Source organism: Gymnogyps californianus, chromosome 3 (genome assembly GCF_018139145.2).
Source record: "Gymnogyps californianus isolate 813 chromosome 3, ASM1813914v2, whole genome shotgun sequence".
Lineage (NCBI taxonomy): Eukaryota > Metazoa > Chordata > Aves > Accipitriformes > Cathartidae > Gymnogyps > Gymnogyps californianus.
In genome coordinates, this window is record NC_059473.1 from 94,436,298 (window position 1) to 94,456,790 (window position 20,493).

Genomic DNA, 20,493 nt, shown 5'->3' on the forward strand with positions numbered 1-20,493 from the left:
ATTTTTTGTCAAGATAAATGGGCATATAAATAATAATTCCTCAATTGATTTAAATACCTTGAATGATTTACAGATTTCAAAGGTCAAAAAGGTGGTTCGTAAGAGCTTTATTCTGCCCTGTACTTCGTGTATTAGGCTATATAGTAGGATGCATGTATATTTACTTATGAAAAATCTATACAATATATGCTTATACATAAACATATCATATATATATATATCCAATACATGAGATTAGGCAAAAGGAAGTGGAATAAAGCTCTTTTTGAAAAGCCTTATTGACCTTTGAGATCTTATCAATATTTGATTTTTTTAATACAAGTTTTTGCAATGGAAGGAATTATTACACTCAAAGGTATTGCTGACATTTTCTTAACTAAAAAAAAATTTAAAATAATTCCCATATTCTTGAATCAGTTAAATTGAAACAAAGGTACTGAAAATACAAGACTAAAAATAGGATAATATGTCCAGTAGTAACACTGCTGGGGATTAAAAGTTTGAGGGTTTTTTTATTCAGGCTCCATTATACTACATGAAATTTCCAATATTGTTTATGTAGGGTCTCCACAGATCACTGTTACTCAGCTTGCATGCTAACAGCAAAAACAGCCATGAAGGAGTCAGGAGCCCTTTATCACGGGTTAAGAAAGAAGGCTGCAGTAGCAGCGTATTTTCTTGGTCATCAACTATAAAATCGCATGACAAGCAGACAGTTTAAGTGTTTGGCTAACAGGTAAACTAAACCTGGATAAACCAAGGAGCATAACCGAGTGGTTACTGATTTCATGCTGGTTTAAAGCTATAAGGGGAAAAAAAACCCAGCTGTCTAGTGACTCTTCTCCAGCTCAACCATTAAATGAAGAAGCTCTGATCTGGTTAACTTCAGAGCATAAGCATCAGCTGCCTGCTTTTTTTTGTGTACAAGAAGTACAGCTGGACACTGAAAAACAGGTGTTAAAGTCAAACATGTTGCTTCAGCAAACGTGGTGAAGAGCAAGCTAATTTTAAGGATTTAATTAAAAAAATTTAACACTTCTTAGATTTGTTTGAAAATGAACTAACTTCCAAGAAAGCAGAGTAAAGTGCTCTACATCGTACTTGAGGTAGAATTCTTCAGTTTCTTGCTGGATGACTTTTTTTTTTTTTCCTTTTTCTCCTTTTATCTGCTGAAAGCAGCAGTTCTAGGGAGCGATTACTGAAAAGCGGTGTTTCCTTCCTGATGCATACAAACCCCAAATCTTTTAGGAAACAAATTATGTTGGATGCTACAGAGAGAGAGAATTTATCTGCTATCACTTTGCAATTTGCTATGTAATTTTACCTCCTTCTGATGGATTTTTTTTTTTTGTTCTACAGCTGTATTAGTCAGAACTTACATAAATTAGCCTTTTAATGGACAATTTGACATAAGAGTTCTGTGAAAGGGATGTAAAAACACTCCTGACAATCCAGACATTTTGTTCTGACAATATTAACAACTTCTGTTAAAACCATTAGTACACAGCTGAATTGCATGGCATATGCGCTCAAGTTGGTAAGGCTTAAATTAGCAAGCCATTATGTAAGCAAATTTTAAGCATAATTTAAAGGAACTAGATGACAAACACTCTGTAAAAACACCTGACATACAATTAGGGAAATGTTTCCAAGTTGTCTTTCTTTCCAAGTATAAATCACTGACATTATACTAAAATGAAAACAATTTCAGTGAAAGCCAGATCAGAAATGCGAATCTCTAGTATCTCAGCACTGATAATTGATATTACCTTCTGCAATCACATACTACTAAGTTCAGTTAAATCAATTCTCATATATCTATAATGTATTTTACATCCTGATTTCCTCCCAGTCGTCCTTTATGTATGTAAACAGAAAATGGAGTAAGCAAACTGCTCTATTCTGCACAACTAACATTTCTGGAAAACACAGGAAAATGGTGACAAAACTATCTTTCATCATTTGCTCCCAATTCTTTTCACTTTAAATTTGATCAAAAATTGTAATCCTAATGAAATCTGTAGAATGGTCGACTGATTGCTATGGATAAATATATGGCTTAATCTGGAACATGGATCTTCCACCTAATTCTGTCAATGTCATACAAATTTCACTTAGTTCAATACACCCACAGCACCTCACAAAATACTTTAATTTTGATTCAAAGAAACTGCATTCACTCATTCAAGACTACTTTTGTACCCTAAAATGTATCTCGTTTCTACAAGGAGAAAGAGCCGTATGACTTCATATACCAGGTGTTTACAAAGGAAATCCATCTTTTTGCATTACCTAACCAAATATTAAGAAGGAAAAAAAAGTCGTATTTTCAGGTGTTTTTTGCTCTACAAGGCTGTGGTACCACTGGAGGGAAGAACAGAGCAAGCAGTGGCAGCGAGGCTGCCGGGAGGACTGAGCCAGGGCTCTGCCCACTCCTTGCCAAACCACAAAGAAACACCAGCCAGACATTTTGCTGGCTTCTCCACTGCCCTAACAACCCCAATAGTTCACATGAGAGGGGAGAGTGAATGGAACGGAGAGAAGTAACTTAAACCCATTACCATTTTGGCAATTAAAATGCTGGTATACAGAACAGAACTAGAAGGGTCCAGAGCAAAAGTGTAGGCACTCTATAAGGAACTGACAACACCTAGAAAACATTGTACCAAATTAACAGCTGGTGGTCACTCCTGCCAGCTTTTCTCTAAGCACCCACATGACTTCCTTCTGAAATGCTGTCTCATGTAAAATCCTCTACTAATAATATTCTGCTTTCTTTAAAAGTCTATACAAATGGTCAGTGCTCACAGTGAATAGGTTGCCACATTCACATAACATTGTTTCTGAATACTAAGGTAATGTGAAGGAAGAGAAAACAGTTGCACTTTTTCTGTGCAGCATACAACCGCCAACTGTTTTCAAACCCAATGATATTATCACTAACATTATTAACACTGAATACTCTCACTGCACAACTACATTTAAGCCTGATTTGAATAACCAAACTAGCTAAACAGTCCTCTTATCTGACAATGCTCCCATTAAATGTGGTCTGGCTGCAACCATATGAAAGAACAGGCTCAGATGAGAAGTATGAAGAGCTAACCAATACTCAAAGAACATGGAATAACTTAAGACACATATTTAGGTATGCGTTTTGACATATTAGAATAGGAATCATGGAAAGTTATGTGCCTCATTAGCCACTAGGATGTACCAGTTATTGACAATTAATTTTGTGAGTGTACTGGAGTTATCTCTTGATAAACCTAGGATGCCTACTAACTCACACTACAAGGAAACAGTGTTTTGGGATGTCTTTTATTATTTTAAATGAGGAGAGAACATATTAAGTTCTGCTATATATTTTTGAAACAGTCCTTAAAAGATATCGGGTACTTACTTGAAAAGGTCAAGAACAGCTTCAAAGTATTACATTATCTATACCCCATTTTAAAAATATTTAGCTAGAAGCAACAGTTGCAAGGAACCTCTTAAGGACCTAATACATTCCCCTACAGCCACAAGCAACCTCATCACATAAATCCTTTCCTAAACTCATCAAATTTAACCTTTAACATTTTATCGGGTTATTTTTCCTTCCAGTAAGTCACATGAAAAAATTTCCCAAGGCTTTATTCTACTGATTGCAAAAAATCTTTTTCCAAGCCAAGAGCATTTATGGCCAAGTTACACCCATTCAGTCTTACGTATTCACTGTCCTCTAGTTTGAAGGTTATTCTTATTGTTTAAAATTATTGTACTTCTAGATATCAATTCTGTACTTCTAGATATCAATTATAATTGCTCTAGCTTTTGTCCCCCTAACCTCTCTAGTCTTCTCTCATATGAGCAGCTCTCCAGTTCTTTGATCATCCTCTGCATGACTTTCTTTGTGCCTATCACAGTTTGTATTTGTCAAAGATGGGTAACACACGGTACACAACATCCCAGATCAGGTCTCATTAATACTAATACTCCAACTCTACAGGAAACACCTTGAATCTAGAATAATGCTTGACTTCTCCTGGGCTTGGCACTTTGGTAACTCACACTGATGCACCCCTAACTTGTAGGAACTTGGTGAATGTGTTTTAATATAATTTATTGTGGTAAAAATTCACATGGAGAGAACAAGGCTCATACAACCATGTTTAAAAGGTCTTTACTAACATTAAACTCGCCAGATAAAGAAAGGTTTGTCCCTATATGTAGATTAGTCAGGAATGTTAAGCCACTGAAAATAATTAACAAATAATATTTTTCTCCTGTTGCTCTACATAAATTATACCAATCGTTCTGCTTATAAAAGATGTTATTTGCTAGGTATGTATTAATATTTTGGAGTTAATTCATTCTATATATTCCATTAGCTTTCAGAGACAGGCACTGCTAAAGCAATTGTACTTCATAAAAAAGTCCCTCACACAATCAGGACTAATTATTGGCTACTCTCCCCCTGACTCCCATAACTTTTCAGCTGTTAAAGAGATGTAGCTCAGCTTCATCACAAGGTACAGAAGATATTTTCACGTATATTATTAGGGCATTTTCTTGGTACGTGGAAGCTTGGAGTTCAACACAGCAAAACCTAAACCAAGGCAAGTGCAAACAATAAAGATATATTTAATTGAACTTAGGACGATCCAAATGAGTCAGGTATATCTTCAGGACACACGTCTTCAGAGCACTTTAGTGCAGTGGAGTCTATTTTCTGGATCCCAAATGACATTTTTCAAAGATGAACACCTAAGCTGTCACCTCATCAAAGACACAATCTCTACTGCATGCGGATGCTTTCATGATTTCAGTTATCTAGCAAAGTTTTTGTTCTTAACTGAAGTGTGAAGGATGCCTCAAGCATATAAGCAGGTCAGGTGAGGTTCACCTGGATTGCTCTCCAAAACCTAGGTGGCTAAATCATACCTACATGGCACTTCCAGCACTTAAGAGCTTTGCTGTTTCTGGCCCTAAAGAAGACTCTGTTGCAAGTGCACTAGCCTTTTAATACACCCCACTGGATGCATCAATGCTGCACTGCTTTAGTAAGACATCAGTATCAAGCTGTAACTTCCCTCACTCTATCCTAAGTGATTTAGATTAACAGAATGGAAAAGATGTAGAAGTCCTGGACTACTTCAGCACTTTGTTCAGAGTAGCATACAGAAAACAGCAGAATGAAGCTGTAGCAAGTTATATTTCATAGCCATTAGAAAAACAACTATGCTCTCAGAGCACTACTGCCTTAGAAATAAACTGCTGCAATATGCAGGTGTGTTTGATAGAAATCATTTTCTCTGGGTGTTGCACAGTACTAAATTGCAGGTTACAGCTATGCTATGGTGTAAGTTGGGGCATACTACCACTTCATAATACAAGCATAACACCATCATCCACATATCAAAAACTACATTGGATTGTAACGACTTTACACTCATTTCAGCTGAAGTACCAGCGAAGCTGGCTAATTCCCACTACCTAAGTCTCCAAGTTAAAATCTGGAATACCACCTTTTGCAGACCTGCCTGAGAAGAGGCTGCAAGTGGGCACGCACTGCTCAAGTACTGCCACCCCCTCCTCTGTGCACAGGGCGCAGAGATGAACAGGGAACTACCATCACCTATTTCAGATAAGGCACAGGCATTAGTGGTGACTATGCCAGTACTTGATCCTAAAGCTTTTGCAGAGTTTTGAACTGGTAACTACGCATTCACAAAGGATTCACTCCATCTTGCTCGCTATACTTACATCCAGTTTTAAGAGGTTATACTTTGCCTATGCATATTATTCCAAATGTAAATCAAAAAGCTGATTTCACAAGAATTCCCTGAATTTCTGCTGCAGCCAGAAGTGAAACACAGCAAACCATGCAAATCAATGTAAAATTACAATTAAAATACTAAATTAGATTTCCTGAAGCTGATGGAAGGACCTTGCATGCAAAAAGTCAAATTGTTAACCAAAGACATTTTTATGAAATAAAGCTTTATTACACTTTATTACCTCCTCTACTTTTTAGCCTATTAATAATTCTCAGTTCTTAATTAATTTCTTTTTTTGTCCTAATTTTGACAACAGTCTTGGGTTTCCTTGCTGGGCTACCTTTGAAGCCTATGTTCAGCTAGGGGATGGGCAGGACCTGGGTGTTAGGATTCCTGTTCTTCCCCCCTCCCCTTTGGATGATTTTAAAATTTCAGTTCAGTTTTTTACATTAGTATGTAAATTTCTCAGTTAACTGACAACATTATAATAATAAATGATAAAAAGCATGGATTCTAACCACTTTGTCCTCCTTTGGGAAAGCATCCAAGGAAGCAGAATAAAAAGAGAAAAGAAAGAAAGAAGAGAAAAAGAATAAAATAGGCAAGTATTAATAGACAGATTTCAAAGAAATGCAATTCTAATAACTCTCTACAAAGAGATAAAAACATAAAATTTCCAAAAGGAAAAAAAGCTTTAAATAAAAAGATGACATTACTGCATATGTAGAAAACATTTTTTCCCACCCTAACCCACAGAAGCATAAACAATTTAACAAACAAAAGGCAAGTTACAAATGAATGGACACTTTTCCATTTCTGTGACTTCAAACAGTGGGTGAAAAATAATTAAAATAGATTCAATTTTTTTCTCAGTAAAGATAAGCTGTATCATATGCACTCTAATTAACAGTATAACATAACATATCAAAGTAAACTGTATTTTCATAGACTTGCTCTAATGACACCACCTGCAGGTGATGCAATGTAATGCATCTATTTATATTAAAATACAAATATATGAAAATTTTTGTCCAATATAGCTACATAATTTTTTCAGAATGTGAATTTAATTTAATGGACTCACAAGTACATCAGGGCTATGGAAAACTTCCAAAATAAAGATGAAATGCATTTTTTTCTGAGGGTTTTTTTTGGTTTACATGAAATTTCAGAAGCCCTATTCAGTTGAAAAGGCCGTAAACAAGTTCCGTTGTGAACATGATTATCTGCTATAAAATTCGTGACCACTTTTAACTGAATTTGTATTGATACAAAGAGCATGGATGCATTTCCCCTACAAAAGACTGGCACCTTAAAGCCATATGAGAAAGTTATCTCATCTCATGACAGATAACAAAACTATTCATGCAATAAAAGGATATTTGTAAAATGTTTTCTAACACACCATAGTCCTAGATGATCAGCCAAAAATAATCACTGGATAATGGTCTTCCAAATATAGATCCTACTGCTCATGTACAAGCGAGTAGCCAGTTCCTTGTAAGGGACTGACTGAACAGAGGGTATTCTTGGATACCCTTCAGTTTTGTGGACAGCTACTGCAGCTAACTGCATGCGGATCAGAGGGAGGAAGATTTATCTCACCTGCCTGAAAGTAGGATACCTAATCCAGAATAATCTATAGTTTTACTTTTTCAATAAATTTAAAATAAATTGACATAACACTCTCACTGTGGTAAGAAAAGTGGTTGGGTTTTTTTTCTAAACAAAAAACTGAGGGTTTTTTATAACCAAAAAATTGACTGATTTTATGTAAGAGAAATCTATAAATGTATATGAAAAGCTCTACAAAAAAAGACATCTAAAATGAAATAAGAGTTCAATAAAGATTTATCAATGTGGAGTTGCAGCTGAGCAAAAGGGTTTCTTCTTTCATTCTATGAAAAACAAGTATGTCTTCTTCAAGTCATCACTCAGTAGAATGATACACTATGTATTCTTTTTTTTAATTAACTCTGTGAATCCTAAGTATCTCCACAATCACTAAATACATTATTCTACTTTATACACACCTCATAACGAAGCGATGAATGAAACACTTGAGTAAAATGAAGCATGAAATGCCAAACTTAAGGTGAACAATCTGCAGCGTGACAATGTCAAGGAGGCTTTTTCTTAAGAGTACACATCAGAAGACTTACATTGTTTGATCGCAGAGAGACACGACCTCCACATCGAGCACAAAACTTGGTCCGGCAATAAGAGCATAAATGGCCACAACCATCTGCAAACTTTGTTTTATGACAGATTCCACATGTTGGAGCATCATCCTTGTGCTCTCCCTGGTAACGGCGGGCTTCTTCCCCTATCTTTCTTACTTGCTCTTTATAGCTTTCAAATTGTTGATGCAACCTCCTGCATAGATGAGAAAAAAGTTTATATAGCAAGAATAGGAAGAAATACTACTACTGTGTATTTCTTTCTGTCAGTTTATAACTCTACCTAATATTCTTGGCACGTTCACAATAATAAATGCACCTCATATCAAATACACACTGCACATGGAAGACTGTATAGGAGAATCTCAAGGAAAAAAAATAACAGGCATATGTATTCCTACTAGGTTTACTTCAAAGCTCATGAGCAAATCATTTCACTTGACCAGAAATTGATCCAAATATAAAAAGATACCAAAAATGCACAGTCTTAAACAGAAGTATCTACCACGTACAGAATAAAAGCAGAACTATAACTGCCAGAGCAAATTGGCATTCTTTTTTAATCAACGTTATTTATACAGCAGGTGTAATAAAAAAATATAGATCAATCTTCAGTTAGTGTCACACTTCTGTTTTCAAAATCTAAATTACTAACACATATAGCAAAGATTTCAAAACATACTCTACAATCACACTGGCCCTACAAGAATCTGAGAACAATTTTCTCTGTCAAATCTATATATTAACAATCTGTTGTATTCTCTCTTGTTAAGTATGAGATACTACTTAAGATTTGTTGTCCCTCATTACAGACATTTCTTCCAGCTTAGCTGTAGTAGTATATAGGCGTATTAGCAGGTATATAGATTCCTAAGATGAAGACCGGTGTTCAAGGAAGTAGCGCTTCTCCTCCAGCTGCCCCAAATAACAAACAGGCTGACACTATGCCCACCAACTGGCTAAGCGTCCTGCTACCCGAAAGACCCAGCTTCTAATCACGAGCTCAGGGAAGAGCAGTCAGTCCTCTAGCCTTCACTTCCCCTTCTATAAGTCAGGAATAATAATAATTAAATATTTAGTGATAAAATCTTTCTTATCATTATGGTATTATCTCTGAGGAAAAACATGTTCTCCTGTTGGTTTCTATGAGATTTTGTTGGCAAAGATGAAGTTTCAGAGGGGAACCAGCTAAAGGTCCAGGCACTTCCAAAAGGGGCAATCCAGCTCCTCTCCTGCTCTGGGCTGCATCCTGTTACTGCTCCTTAGGCACTGATTCTGACATTCACTAAATCCCTCTCCGTGAGCTAACCCAGGAACCTGAACCAACAGAAAATTAATTCTCCTACCAAAAAAAAAAAAAAAATTATTTTCCCATCATTTTGCTTCCTGAATCACTCCGCTCGGAGCAGGGCACTGGAGACCTGCGAGGAAGGTAGGACATGAACTCCTGAAGGCAGAAATGAAAAGGATCAGTAAAGGGCAGGATCACCCTTTTTGCAGCAACGAGCTCAGCTGCCATGAAGCTTAATTTACCCCACCCTGAAGCTTAATTTAAAAGGAACATATTTCAGCTATTAACTATCTTACTATTCATTACATCACACAAGAAAGAAAAATTTCTGTAGGTGCACCAGGACAGCACTGCAACTCCTGACTTTTCACAAGCTTGAGCAAAGACCTCAGACAGCCTAAGGGGGAGAGTCCAGTAAGGCACATTTAACAACTCAGTCTTTTCACCACGCTATGTGGAACCCACAGGCTTTTCACCCACGTTTCCAGATGTTGCTTCAAATCTACATCTCCATGGATAACATTAAAAAAATCATGAACAGCTAAATAGATTATTAATAGAAACAGGGAATCTTGAGTTTAATAAATTATAACAGTAGGTGTGTTGTCTATAGAGGTCTTGATGACAACCTTCATCTCCACTACCTGCTTTGAGCTACCTACTCCCTTAGTTAGCATTGAGACCCACACCATATAACCAATGTATTTCTAGTGAGACAATTCCATGTTTCTGTGGGATTTTGTGTGTGCGGGTGTGGTGGACTTGTTTTGACTTTTAAGATATAAGTAATCAGTGTTATTTGTATGAAACACTGTTTTGGTGAAGTGGATATTTTTACTTTAAGATGATATTCAGGCCTAGAAAATGATAATTCAACTTAACTAACATGAATCATGGTAAAATACACATATTCCATTTGGACAGGAATATCACTGCTCATAACAACATAAATCAACCAACTCTCACACTAAAAACAGTGACTTCATAGGGGCATGCTCTAGTGAGGATGCAGTAATAGCAAAAGCTAAGAAGCCAAATAATCTATTCTCCCTCACTACAAACATGATGCATTATACTTAATGCTTTATGTTAATGAAAAACTTGGCAGGAGTAGCAAAGGGTTTTTTTGTTTTATTTTTATTTTTTACTAACTTGCTTAAAAAACCTTTGCAGTGTTGAGTAAGATGAGAAAAGTAAGTCAAAAGAATTAGGCAAAATACTGGAAAAACTTAATACTTTTGGCCACATTATTGGATTACACATATGATTTAACTTATCTTACACAGCTGCTCACTTATAAAGCATAAAAAACCTGAAGACATTCAGGAATTTGTATAATAACCAGCTTAAAGAATGCAATTAAATAACGGAGAGGTCTGTAGGTAAATTTCTGATTACATCAAATATTCCATTAAAAAATGGAACCATGGAAACTAAATTCAGTTCTCCTCCACTACAGCAAGACTAAAAGCTCTGGCTCTTCACTAATGTGGAAAGGGAAGATAACAGCAAACACTGCCCCTCTTCCTGTTCTTTTCCAATTAGACAGTCTACATCTGAATTTTTTTCGATCTCGTATGAAGCTTAGGAAGCGTATTAATACAATGATGTTTTGCCCTTCTGTGTGCACCAAGGGGTAGATGAACGTACTAGCAAGTAAGCAAAACTTAAGTGAGAGGAGATTTCATTTCTTTATAAATAAGTATCACTTATTTCTAGATTTCTTACTTTCTGCATCAGTGTGGGACCCCTTTTACCATGAGGGGTTCAAAACGAAGTGCTTATCTTGCGTGTCATACTTCACATTACTGGAGAAATCCTAACATTTTATCTACAGCAGGAATGGAATTGGAGAAAACAGTTGCAGAATTCACAGAGCAGAAAGAATCTTACCCAGCCCATGGCAGCTCTGGTTCAATTACTTCTTTCGCAAGGTTTTAACCACCTTTCCCACCTTTTTGAGGAATGACAGGATCTCTGTATCTCTGGCTATTCTGTAACAGTGGCAGCAAATCCCTCTGAACAGTTTTGCCTTATATAGAAGTATTATTTGCCTTATACAGAAGTGTACTAAGAACTAAAATACAGATGGGTATTTTTCAAGTTTGCTCCTTAACTTCCAGGCTATAGAGCACATTTTCATCAGATGCAAGGAAAATTTAAGTCTATTAAATATTCCTTAATGTAGACAAGCACCTAAAGGTTAGGTTAAACACTTAATAACAGCGTATGATGTAACGGCTTGGGGGACCCTTGAGGCAGATATCAATTCAATCCTCTCTGAAAGAAAGAGCAACCAGGCTACTATGTAAGAGGAATATAAGCATATATCCACACCATTTTTCATCATGCACCCCAAAATTCATCTAGTTCTACTACTGAGGTCAATGGCATAGCCAAAAAGGGGAGGTTTCCTCACCCACACAGCTTCCAAAGATGAAGGGAAAAAAAATAAAACAAAAGATTAGAAAAAAAAATAGAGGAAACTATTCCAGGAATTAACGCTGGACATATATAAGTCAGACTGAAGAAGTTTCATAGAAATTTTCCTTCTAAAGTGAGAAATACAGGAGGCAGAAGATGGCCAGAGGGAGCAATGCACTGCAAGTGTACTCTTCTTACAGTCTCCATGCACCATCAGGACACAAGTATGAAATCTAATTCATTCAGATTTTATAGTATCTATTAATAAATAGTTGTTAAAATCACCTTTCAGATGTGTTCTGTAACAATACAGTAACAAATACAGAAAAATTCAGTATTTAGTTCTAAAATATTGACCAGAAAAAAATCTACCAAATGTTCTTATTAAAGATTAGTATTTATGTTTGAAATTGGTATCTTCAATAGATTTCCTTGAACATATAGTTTACAATAGAAAAAAAATTCTTAAGTGGAAAAAGTATCTTCCAATAATACTATTTTGTAAAAGCTTTTTGTTGTTGTTTCGCTGGTTGGTTGGTTGGGGGGGGTTTTGTGGTGGTGACTTTAGCAGACGGTACATAAAACAGTTGAGGTTTCTAGGGGTTTGTCCCCCAAGAAAACACGGTGGGTTCCTCTCCCCTTTTTCTTCAAAGGCATTTCACAAAAAACCTGCTTTAGCTGTGTGTCATACATGTACCACATTTTCATTTGAATATTCCGTATTTTACACTGACAGCGTAAACTAGAAAAAAAATTACTGATAGGCAATTCTGCAAAGCTTTACTCACGTCTTCATGTACTTATTAAAAACTGTAAGCCTTGGAGGACACTCATGTGATAAGCATCTTACATATCTTAAACTTTTCAGACAGCTCACTGATATCATTAGGAGGACAGACAATGGAAAGTGAGGTAATCTATAATACTGACTGATCAGAAAATGGTATATCAAACCACACAGAAGTTATCATTTATGTTGTTGGGTTCTTTTGAGCTGGCCCACGATGTATATTTATACTCTGCAATCATCTCCTCTAAGCAGATATTAAAATTATGATCCAAGAATGTATTTTTTATAACAGACTATGTTATTGCTTTTTTGCTGTTATACTTTTAAATTCCTATAGTGTATACCTATCTGAAATATTTGCACATATACACTGAAGAGTAAAAAGTGACAAAATGGTGCACTTGCATATTTATGCTCTGTGTGCGCAGAGTTTCTAAAAATGCCAAAGATTTGGGTCACCTTTATGCACAGTTACATTTTAAATGATTTTTAAATGTAATATGAAACTACATTTTTTACTTACTTAAAAATCCAGCAGATGGCACTACAGATTGCACTTTCACTCTCGCCGGTCAACTCAAATGATTCAATTTTGGAATCATAAACACCTGATTTAACATTATAAAAATATTATGCCCTGTCATGAGTTCATGTTAGTAGAAAAAGTGCCACCTTCTAAGTGACGTAGCCTTAAGTAACTATCCATCAGCAGCTACTGCATGTATGAAAAAAGCTTAGTAAAATGCAGTACTTTGCCCTGTTCACCTATGCCACACAAACACATAATCACACAGAGCTTAGACAATTTTTTTCATAAAATAATTGAGACTTTTACCAAGTTCTGTTCTTAGCATTCTTTTTTATGGTAAGTAAAACAAACAAACAAAAAAATCAAGAATGCAAACTCAGATTTGTTTCCACACATTTTCTTCTGTTGTAGATGTACAAAAGACTAATACTTCATTAACATGATGGTAGGGTAATGTATTTGGACAAAACAGCCAGACTTCTAGTGCTTCTGGGTATTTAATATGCCCATGAAGGCAACGGCTAGATCTAAAAACCTGTAGACAAACTTCAAGTGGCTACGCCGAAGCTGTGATCTGAAAACCACTGTTCAGCAGATCCGTAAAGCTGGAAGTACCTCGGTCTCACTGGGTGCCTCGCTGCTCCGCCAAAGCTGCGGGTACTCATCTCATGCAGAGGTTCCCAGAGGGAGCAGCGTGGCACCTAGCTTTTGCCTTAGCCCCACTAGCATCTTAGCTGGGAAAAGCTGTCAACTTGTGCTGGGTTTTGGGAATACACACTTTAAACAACAAAGCCAAGACAGGCAACCTTAGCAAGATGCTATGGACAGTTTGTCTGAATAAAGGGAAACAAGGAGCTTAGGGAGAATCTAGCACGTGTTGACTAGAAGAACAGCTGAAGTTCAGTGAAGAAGTCTAGATATATTTGCTGGTTACTTCACACATCATCACATCACATGTAAATCTGTTATTAAAATTTATACCCTCTGCACAAGTAGGACAAATTAAGGTTGAATAGTAAATAAACATATCTAACTCTCCCAGCTCCCAAGTGCCTGATGTAGCAACGTTAATGTCTTAGCATGTTGAAGTCCAGGGTATTTTTTAATGTTTGGGGTGTGCTGCTTTTTAGCACGGATGATACCTGGTTTGGTCATTTTGTGAAGATCAAATAACTGCTGAATGTACTCATACTGCAAAATATTGTACTTCTGAGTGAATTTGGATGTTATGTTAATATTCCTTTATTATTGCTATCGCTGTACTTTTTTATTCAGTGTGAACTGCCATTTTAAGAGTGCAGTATAGTATTTGTCCATAAAATGGCAAGCAAGACATTGATCTGCATAAGTTGTGAAAGAGGTAGGAACCCGATAATCAACTAATCTTTAGAGCAAAAAAGGCCATGTTTGTGTAAGAGTAATACAAGCATTAACGAAAGGACTGCAAATGGAAGAGTTAATGGCTTCCATATCTTGAGGGTGTTGGGTTTTCTCCTCCAGAAACTGGTTGCTTCTAGCCCCTTTGCTGTTACCTACTGTCCGACTTCTCACTTTTCTGTGACTTTACTTACCACCCATTTGACCTTTCCCTATTCGCTTTTCCTGTAGCTCTCGTCTCTCCCTCCTACACATTTCTTTAATAAATATAGCACAATAATCATTACATATGACATATATTATAGCATGTTCTACATCCTATAATAAAAACAACAAGTAGTCCTCAAAATCTCAGATTTTACCTGGCCTGAAGGTTTCTTCAGTCTCCCCTGTTCGTTCAACACACAACTATGGATCAACTCTATTATTCTCTCAACCTGGTCTTTACCTGTCGCCCATGATATTTTTCACCTCACCAGCAGTCATCTGAATCCTGCTGGGCATCAGCCCTTTCTCCTCCACATGCCAAGATCTTTTCTTCCTCCCTGTCTTATTGGTGCAAACACAAATTTGACCATGCTTGTAACTCACAGGTCTGTTTCTCTACCTCACGTTTGTCTCCTTCTGTCCAAACAGAAGTGTTTGGCATAGATTACCAACTCCTGTCATGGGTGACCTGTACATCAAACTCCATAAACTGAAACAGAGATCTCCTTGTACCTCCAGCAAACGTTAACCACCACCTCCATTCTGCTTGCCACTCGGGACCAATAATACTGTGCTACACTGGACTCACACCTATTTAGACCTTCACCTCAAAATGCTATATAAGCCTCAGAGATTAATTTTGCAAATTAAAAAAACCCCAAAGTTTAGCTAATTTTATATCCATCCAGCTTAAACATTCAGCTATCATCAGCTCATCCCTCATTTCCTTTTCTCGCCAGTGCAAGCCTGTCCTGCTGATAGTCTAATCATAATCCTGCAACAAATATAATTTATTTTACCTCTCTCTTTGTATTCCTCTGATGAGCCCCCTTTTCTACTGCATAAAACATAAATGGCTTATTTTCACCTTCAAAGACCTTCACAGCCTATTTCCACCTTACCTATCATTTCTCATTCAGTACTGAGACACTTCTGCTCAAGCTAAACTTTCAAGCAAGAATCTTGGTGGTTTTCCCCTTGTTGCCCCTAATTTATTAGCAACAACACCATCCCATTATCCTCTTTCAAACTCTCCTTTGCCTTGATGCCTACAAAGATCTGGACAAAAATTAGGTTACTGGTATGTTAAAACTTTTACTTATCAGGCCAGACAATACAGACTCCCCTGTCTGCTCCTATTATTTTATTATTTGCTTAATACTTAGAATGCAGGCCGCCCCTGTGGCAAAGATTGCCTTTTTTTCTATGTCCGTAAAAACCCTCACTCAGAAGGGTTATAGTCCATGACAAGTGCTTCCAGGCAATATGGTAATACAAATTTCCCAACATGATTCAGAAATTCATGAAGTTACTTTTTTTATTTCTTTTAATCATTTTATGATTCTAGTCATTTACTTTTTGGTTTCTGACCCTCAGGCAATATACTCATACTTTTCCCCACATCCATGAGAGACAAAGTGTTTTTAATGAATGTTGGTATTTTCCTATACGCACATGACGCTAGGAACCAGGAGCAGCATAACCATAAAGCGCTTCATTATGAGACTCATGATAAAGTTCAGACTTAGCCAAGACGAAGGTTTCACTTCTAGACTTCACATGGGAATTCAGACCTGGCCACCACTGCTGGAATTAAAAGTTGTTCACATGTAACAGACACTTTTGCCCTCACAAGTTACCTTAATTCCAATTCCCTCATATAATCTCTTATCAAGCGCATACTACCTGGCAGCATCCTAACAAGACTGTACAGGCTGAGGCAAAAAAGGCCCATACCTTGGTTAGAAAGTCCCCCTCCTCATCACATCGGAGCAGAGGCACACCAGCAAGGTGGCGTGGACTGCAGCTTTATTCACGGGGCTCTCATCTGGTCCTTTTCACCAGCAGTAACAGTCATATTCAAGCTAACATTTTAGTAAGGGAAGGTTTTCTGCAAGCATATAAACGAGCTCATTAAATAACCTGCATAAAATGTCATTTTTCAGCTTCCTGGAAGTTTCCTAATCTAGGTTACTGGAAAACTTTATTTTCGTATACTTCTATTTGTTTTTTTAAAAATAACCACAGCCCACAAGCAGACTTTCTCCTTACACAACTGAAGAACTGTGAGTCAGAAATGTGCAATATCTACAATAAGGAATTTACATTCCAGCTTCCCACAGTTCCTCCCAAATGACCGTTACCCTTTCTGAGGTATAAAAGAGAAACCAGATAACTAAGCAAACAATGCATAACAGTATTAAAGAAGGCATAGCTGAGGAATTCAGAAAGAAACTGTGTATGTATGTCTTGTATTAAAAAGCACTTACACGATGAGATATATTTAGTACTGAAGGAATCAATGCCTTCTGCAGAAAAAACAATTAATTATTATCCCTTCTTTGTTTAAAAACATACATTCTTATGTCATGGCTTTTATGAAAAATGCAAATAATTTAAATCAACTGGTTTCTTAATGGGTTTTCTTTTTATTCTGGGTTCATAAAAATATGAAAAACGATACCATTGCTAAAAAGATGTTCCATTCTCCTCACATGGCTATTTCCACTACCTTAAGTAAGAGTACAGCTCCTATGCTTTATGGTAACTGTGTGCAGAAAAGCTTATATTCCAAAAGTCTTATTTTTCATTAAAAGTGTTTCAGTAGCATTAGGAGGGGTTTCGTGGGTTTTTTGGAGTGAAAATTGTTACATTTCAACAGTGAAGAATTATTTGCAATTTGAAGGTTTTAACAGGCCAAAAAAATTGAAACAACACTGAGAGAGGAGGGAGACAACACCTTTCCGTGCAGTACTGCTCCGTCCCAATTACATCTCGGGACCTAGAGCCCTTGCACTTTTAGGAACCTCTGTGCCCCCTTCCTTGGCCTTTGTAAGGAGGTGTAAGCCCTTCCACCCAGTTGCTGTTATGAGCTGGCACCTGGAAACACATTCTCCCAGGGCAGGGCACGAGCCTTATTCATGATGCCCCAGCTCGCTTGCACAAAAACAAGGAGGAAGACCTCTAGGTCACAGCACAAGCACAGAAAACACTGAAAGGGCAACACAAATCCAGAATACCAGAAAAACAAATGAAAGATATGATCCATCCCTCCAAAGCGGAGAGGGAACTGTAAGTGATGGAGATTACACCAGGGTGGAAGAGGCTCCAGCTGACTGTCTTAGAGAACGAGAGCCTTGTCAGAAGAGGTCACAGCAACACAAGTCCAGCATTTTAGACCAGCCATGAGACCAGGTTTCACATAAAGCCCCTCAAGTAAGCTTGTGATGTAAGTACAAGCAAAGAGTTAGTATTAATGACTTTGAAAATGTCAATGAGTTGAAAGAACAGAAATAGGATGGTGAGTGGGAAATGGTGGCAAGGAGCTACCCACTCCCCTATCTTCCACAGACAGGAAAAGGATACAGCTCCACTAATCTAACAATTTTTTAGTATTAACCAAGTAAAATTTGTAGTTACATTGACCACAAATAATTACACTGACCATAAATAACTACACTGCCCAAATTTGGTGACACAAGGCTTAATGTAATATGAAGTCTCATCAGGTGAGTGAGCTTGCACATAGTTCCACACCAAAATAATATTCATAAACATTTGTCCCTAAGCCCATTGGAAACAGCTGTTTTAAAAACTGCAAGCAACAACCATAGTCCTCAATGGCTTCCTCACTCACACCTGAACATCAAATTCAACAAAACTTTCTTTTTTGAAAACAAGGAAATGACAAGTTGTGGTACAACACGCATTATCTTTGGTCTCCTGGAACAGAGTCCAGCATGCAGACTTCTAACATGCAGACTGCCTCTGTGCCTTAGGGCAGCAACTGACTCGGTACCGCACTGCAGAAACCACACCATCTTTGCTAAATGTTCAACCCTTCTACTTCTTTACCATCCTATTTTAACTATAGCACCTGCCCTTCCAGCTATTGTTTGAACTTCACTTACTCATCATCAGTCCCACGGGTTAGACTCCTCTCTCATCCTACTACTGCCAGCTTCCCAGGCGAGCAGACTCCTCTGCCCTAATACAATCAATTCAGCACTTTGCTAGAATATAAAGGTACATGAAGTAGTATCATGCAGAGAGGAGACATGTCTACCCACTTGCCTTATCCTTTTACGCTTCCCTGAGCAGCCTCAATAGGCCACTGTTGGTTCTCCAGCCCTAACATGACCTAAGGAAAGTGGATGGAGCTAAACACTTCCAACACCACCACGAAACCGGGAAAACAATCATGAGAGGCAAAGAATTTTAAAAAAAAAGAAAAGAAGAGAGAGAGGTAGAGGGGGGTAAGAGAAAAAGCATCAACTGTAAAAACAGTTAATTGCAGGGGACACCAAGCAGAGCACCCTGAAGACCTCCACAGAGTCAACAGACTACTCAAATAGTATTCTGTCCAGAGACATGGTAGGATGTTGGAGGTCCCAAAGTCACCAGGATCCTCTGTTAGGCTTCCTCTTCCCAATGCTGTACATGGACAGTTTGGCCAGAGCCAGTAGAAGAGTGGTGAGAACACCTCACAATCTGTCAATGCCTTGTCCTTTGGTCTAAACCAGTACGGGCATTTTTATATGCCTCCTAGCTCTGTGGACAACCTCACCAATATCGGTCATTTCACATAACCATCACAGCTCTGCTGCGCTTTCCCGTTTAATTTCTTCACCACTCAGCTCTCCTAACACAGACAGTGCAGCAGGAGAGCAGCTGGTTTGCTCTGAAGAGTTTTCACCAGCTCCAAGTGACAGAGTTCAAAAAGTTTCACGAGTTCATACACGTAATGCTGTTAGCAGCCTGAATTTTACCAAATGCAACCACTTAAAAAGTTATGGAAATATCACTATGTTACAGTCTTTCTCTTACTGAATTGTTAAGCATTCAGGGCCAAGCATTATCTACCTAATAAACACAGGACCTATAAACATATTCAGCTTTTTAAAGATTGCTCTAACTACTCATGCATCAAAACTGTAGAAGTAAATGAATGTATTATTTTACTTGCAGCATTCACACAATACCTGTTGCAGGAAAACTAGCCATAATGACCGAGGGACAGTAATACCCATGCAACCACACAGTGAACCAGTCCAGGAACCTGAATGGGCTTAGTCACGACTGAAGGAAAAAAATCTGAGCCCACACAGTTGCATTAATGCTTATGGATGAAAAAAAAAAAAGCAGCGGCAGAAACAGAAACTGAGGAAGAGGGTGATAAAACCATTTACTGCAGCAGAAGTGCTAGCTTGAGCTGCTCTTGCAACTATACTGTCAAACCCAAGGATTTTAAGAAATAAAGTCCTAGCATTTTTCAAAGTGCAAACTTAATATTGTTTGTATGTGACTTTAACTGGGATATGTGCCTCTTGGAAAAAAGGCTTTTCTTACTGAAAATCAAAATAACATGATTTGCCACAGAGTTTGTTTTAAAAGTGAGTTTCAGTTCTCTAAAATTTGTCAGATCAACAGTTTCCATAAGATCCACTGTAAAAAGAGACCCGAGAAATTTTCTCCTACCTGCTGCCTACCCGGATTATCAAACCACAACAAGGAGACCATCTTCCAGCATCTCTGCAATTCACAACACCCTTACAGTTTAGCCCCTGCTAAACTGGGAAGTGAGATCAAGAGTCCTCTCTTCTTTTCCCAGATATTTTAGAGACAAACATCTATTCATCCAATAAATGAGATATATATAAAAAAATTTGAATAAGTTTTTTGCAAGGTTTACTTAAAATTATGAAATCGGGGCTTACTCTGACACCAAGAGAAGAACAATAAAAATATTAAAGGCAATTAACTAAGGTTAATTTGCCTTCTTTCTTTCAGTGAAATGTTTTCATTCCCTGTGTTTTCTTTACATAGCGTAACAGATGAACTGTTTTAGTACAGATGTATAGCAGAAAGCAAAGATCCCAGAGACACCCAGCCACGCTAGTACCATTTGCAAGATTACAGGGCATGTCCTTTTA

General features: G+C 37.4%; 1 protein-coding gene across 1 annotated transcript in view; it reads right to left on the reverse strand.

Annotated features, from left to right (window-relative positions):
• RIMS1 (regulating synaptic membrane exocytosis 1) overlaps nt 1-20,493 on the reverse strand; it is a 354,423-nt gene that overhangs the window by 217,849 nt on the left and 116,081 nt on the right. Inside the window, exons 9-10 of the mRNA XM_050894077.1 lie at nt 7,925-8,138; nt 6,281-6,292 (exon numbers count right to left, since the gene is read on the reverse strand). Coding sequence (XP_050750034.1) covers nt 6,281-6,292; nt 7,925-8,138 — 226 coding nt within the window. The remainder of the gene's footprint in view (nt 1-6,280; nt 6,293-7,924; nt 8,139-20,493) is intronic.